Genomic DNA, 3128 nt, shown 5'->3' with positions numbered 1-3128 from the left:
GTATCAGCCTTAATTGTGTAAGATTGCAAACTCCTTAAGTTTCTGAGCCCATTAGTTTCTATTTCTGCATTCCCAGCATGGATCACAGGGCCTTGAACATAACTTCTTGTGCTGTTGACCATTCCTTCTCTTTATTTCATCTTCAGACTTTTCTTATCGGGGTGGCTAGGTGGCGCAGTGAGTAAAGCACAGGCCCCCCCACCCTGAGCCAGGAGGACCTGAGTTCCGTTCAGGCCTCAGACACTTAACACACACACACACACACACAGACACACAGACACACAGACACACACACACACACACACACACACACCCTCCGTAACCTTGGGCAAGTTACTTAACCCCAATTGCCCTCCAAAAGGCAAAAAAAACCCAACCAAACTTTTCTTATCTACTGGTTCCTTTCCTGGAGTCTATGAAAATGCTCTCCTCCTTTGTTCTTTAAAACAAAACAATACAAAAAAACTCATCATTTGTACCAATTAAACTTACCAATATTTGACTTATATCTCCTCTTCCTTTCACTACCAAACTCTCAGAAAGGTCCATCTACACTCAATGCATACCTCACCTACCTCATTTTCCCACTAACTCCTCCTTCCCTTGAAAGCTGGTTTGCAATTCCACCCCTAGATTGAAACTGGTCTCTCCAAAGTTATCACTGATCTCAATTGCTAAACTAAATGACCCTTTCTACATTCAATTGCTGACCAACTAGCTCTTGGAATGGCAACACCCTTTATGTACCAGTCCTACTTCCAGTCCAGCTCTCATAGCTACCATCCAGGAAAGCAACTTCTGTGGAGAAAGGAACAGTCACCCTACCAGCTGCCAGCCAAATGCCTCTTATGGGCAGGCTAGTCAGATTAAATGACACTTCAGACCTCTATGAGGGAGAATCTGGGGGCAGCATACACCAGACAAGTCAATCTACCGCCGCTACCTTGATCACTACCCGTGTTTCCCCGATAATAAGACCTATCCCGAAAATAAGCCCTCCCCTTCCTGTGTAAGATTCCTCTAAAATAAGCCCTCCCCTGAAAATAAGCCCTATTGAGATTGCTACTGTAGTGAAGGTGATCCCCTGCGCTACACGCTACATTACGGTACCCTCTGTATGCACCGTCCCTCCCCCCCCCCCTGTGAAATGCATGCAGCGCTCCGAGCTACATCCAATCAGAGCTGCAGCAGTGAGTGTGTCATCCTGTTCTTCCCCAGTGATTTGCTTATTGAATAAAGGTACATTTTTTTGGTTCACATTTACCTGTTTATTAAAATTGCTGTCAATGTTCATTAAAATAAGCCCTCCCCTGAAAATAAGCCCTCTGGTGTTTTTCTGTCCAAAAAAATAATAAGACAGTGTCTTATTATTGGGGAAACACGGTATTTCCACTCAGATTCTGATGGAGACTGCCACTGAAACCAAGAGCCTTTCGAATTGCAGAGCTTCTAGCTCAGAACCACAGCAATTATCCTAGAAAGTAGTCCCCTGTGGAGATGCAGCCTGGCAACTCCCCCCGGCAGATACTGCAGCCACAGCTACTGAAGACCCAGAAAAGAAAGTTCTTTTCGATTCGATATCAGAAACTGAGATGATTTTATTAGTGGAAATGTCATCAGAGAAGAGGCATGTGCTTTGCCATTGCCTCCTAAACGACAATGGACTTTTCCATCTGACTTGTAGCTGAAGCCTTCCACATGTGTTGTTTCCCCTGTTAGAATGTGAGTTCCTTGAGAGCAGGAATTGCCTTACTTTTCTATATGTTTTACCAGTACTTAAAGAAAAGGATAAAAAGAAGATAATCAAAAAAGGAAAGAGGATCATCAAAATATTTAAAAAATTCATAAGCAAAGTTCAGAAGGAAATAGACAAGTAGGATAGCTTTGAAAATAATGTGTTGAATATACAAAGAACCAAGCTAGCCATAATAGAGATTATTGACTTCATATACAGTCCTCTTTATTCTACTTTGTATGTGGAAATCCTTTATTTTTGGCGTTTGTTAAATGTAAAACTAAAAATTAACCTCTAGATAAGGTGACCAACAGGCTCTTCTGGAGGATCTAGAATTACTTCTTTCTAAGAGGAAGCATCTGTAAATGAAAAGCCTTCATTTTCCTTTCTTAAAAATGTCAATCAAACAGGATTATCTTCTGCTACCCTCCACTCCTCACAATAGCTCAGAAATATCTTCTCTCTCTTCTTTCTTTAGTCTTATTTCCTCACGCTCATGTTTTATCCCTAAGATCACAGAATTTGTCTTCTTATCTCTAAATCTAATGCTTTCTTGGCCCTCCCCAGTCTTTGCTTTTTTGTTTCCCAAAGCCAGATTCAGCTCCTACCTGTTACCTTTGCTCCTCTTCCTGTTAAAACATCCAACAGCAGTGCTCCCATGAGAGGTCTGTTGAAGGAGTTTGAAAAACAAGTCCAAGGGCCATCTGAGGGTGAGCAGGAACAGATGTATCAAGACCATCCACACAATGCCAGTTTCTTCAAAGATGCTCAAGCATATAGAACACCAAGCCAGTAATGTTAGGGCAGGATTCTTCTCCAGAAATGCCAAGAAAAGTGACTTGTCTGGGATTAAGGCCTGAAGGAGAACACATGCTCAATCTTTCTCAACTCAGCTCATTCTCCAGCACAAGAGAGGTTTTTAGGAAGTAATGTGGTTCTCAAGTGGGTGTGTTTAAACTCTTCACATTTTGTAAATGGTTTCCTGTAAAACCCTAGCTCTTTACCAGCCTAAACACATGTGAAAGCTCTACTGGCAATCCAAATAGTATTAATAGTTTATATTTCTGTACTTTAATATTGATAATGTTATGAAATACATAACAAATGAGTGTTAGTGCTCCCATTTTACAGATGAGGAAATTAAAGCTCCTAGATATGAAGTGACTTGGCCAGGGTTACTTGCCTTTACTTTTGAATGTCAGGGACCTAAACTGAATTATCTCATGAACATTTCAAGGGTGGTGATAGAAGAGAATCAGCTGCAAGGTGTATGAAGTGGTGGAAAGACTTAAAAGACTTGAATTTGAATTTTAACCACTTTCTAGTTGTGTGATTCTGTGCAAATCATTCCACGTTTTTAGCCCTCAGTTTCCCCATCTATAAAATCACAGGA

At 41.2% G+C, this 3128-nt stretch overlaps 1 protein-coding gene across 4 annotated transcripts in view; it reads right to left on the bottom strand.

Moving 5' to 3' along the window:
* GPR132 (G protein-coupled receptor 132) overlaps positions 1–2637 on the bottom strand; it is a 10094-nt gene extending 7457 nt beyond the window's left edge. For 2 of the 4 annotated variants that reach the window (XM_069082353.1, XM_069082354.1), the window contains exon 1: positions 2344–2637. In XM_069082353.1, coding sequence (XP_068938454.1) covers positions 2344–2474 — 131 coding nt within the window. In that variant the 5' untranslated portion in view covers positions 2475–2637. The remainder of the gene's footprint in view (positions 1–2343) is intronic. The other 2 variants (XM_069082355.1, XM_069082356.1) reach the window with 2 other exon arrangements.
* Positions 2638–3128: the final 491 nt, after the last annotated feature.

Source organism: Petaurus breviceps, unplaced genomic scaffold (genome assembly GCF_028583685.1).
Source record: "Petaurus breviceps papuanus isolate PSGF00001 unplaced genomic scaffold, PetGlider_PUasm1.0 164, whole genome shotgun sequence".
Lineage (NCBI taxonomy): Eukaryota > Metazoa > Chordata > Mammalia > Diprotodontia > Petauridae > Petaurus > Petaurus breviceps.
Note: the sequence above shows the minus strand (reverse complement) of the source record. Positions and strands in the feature narration are given on the sequence as shown.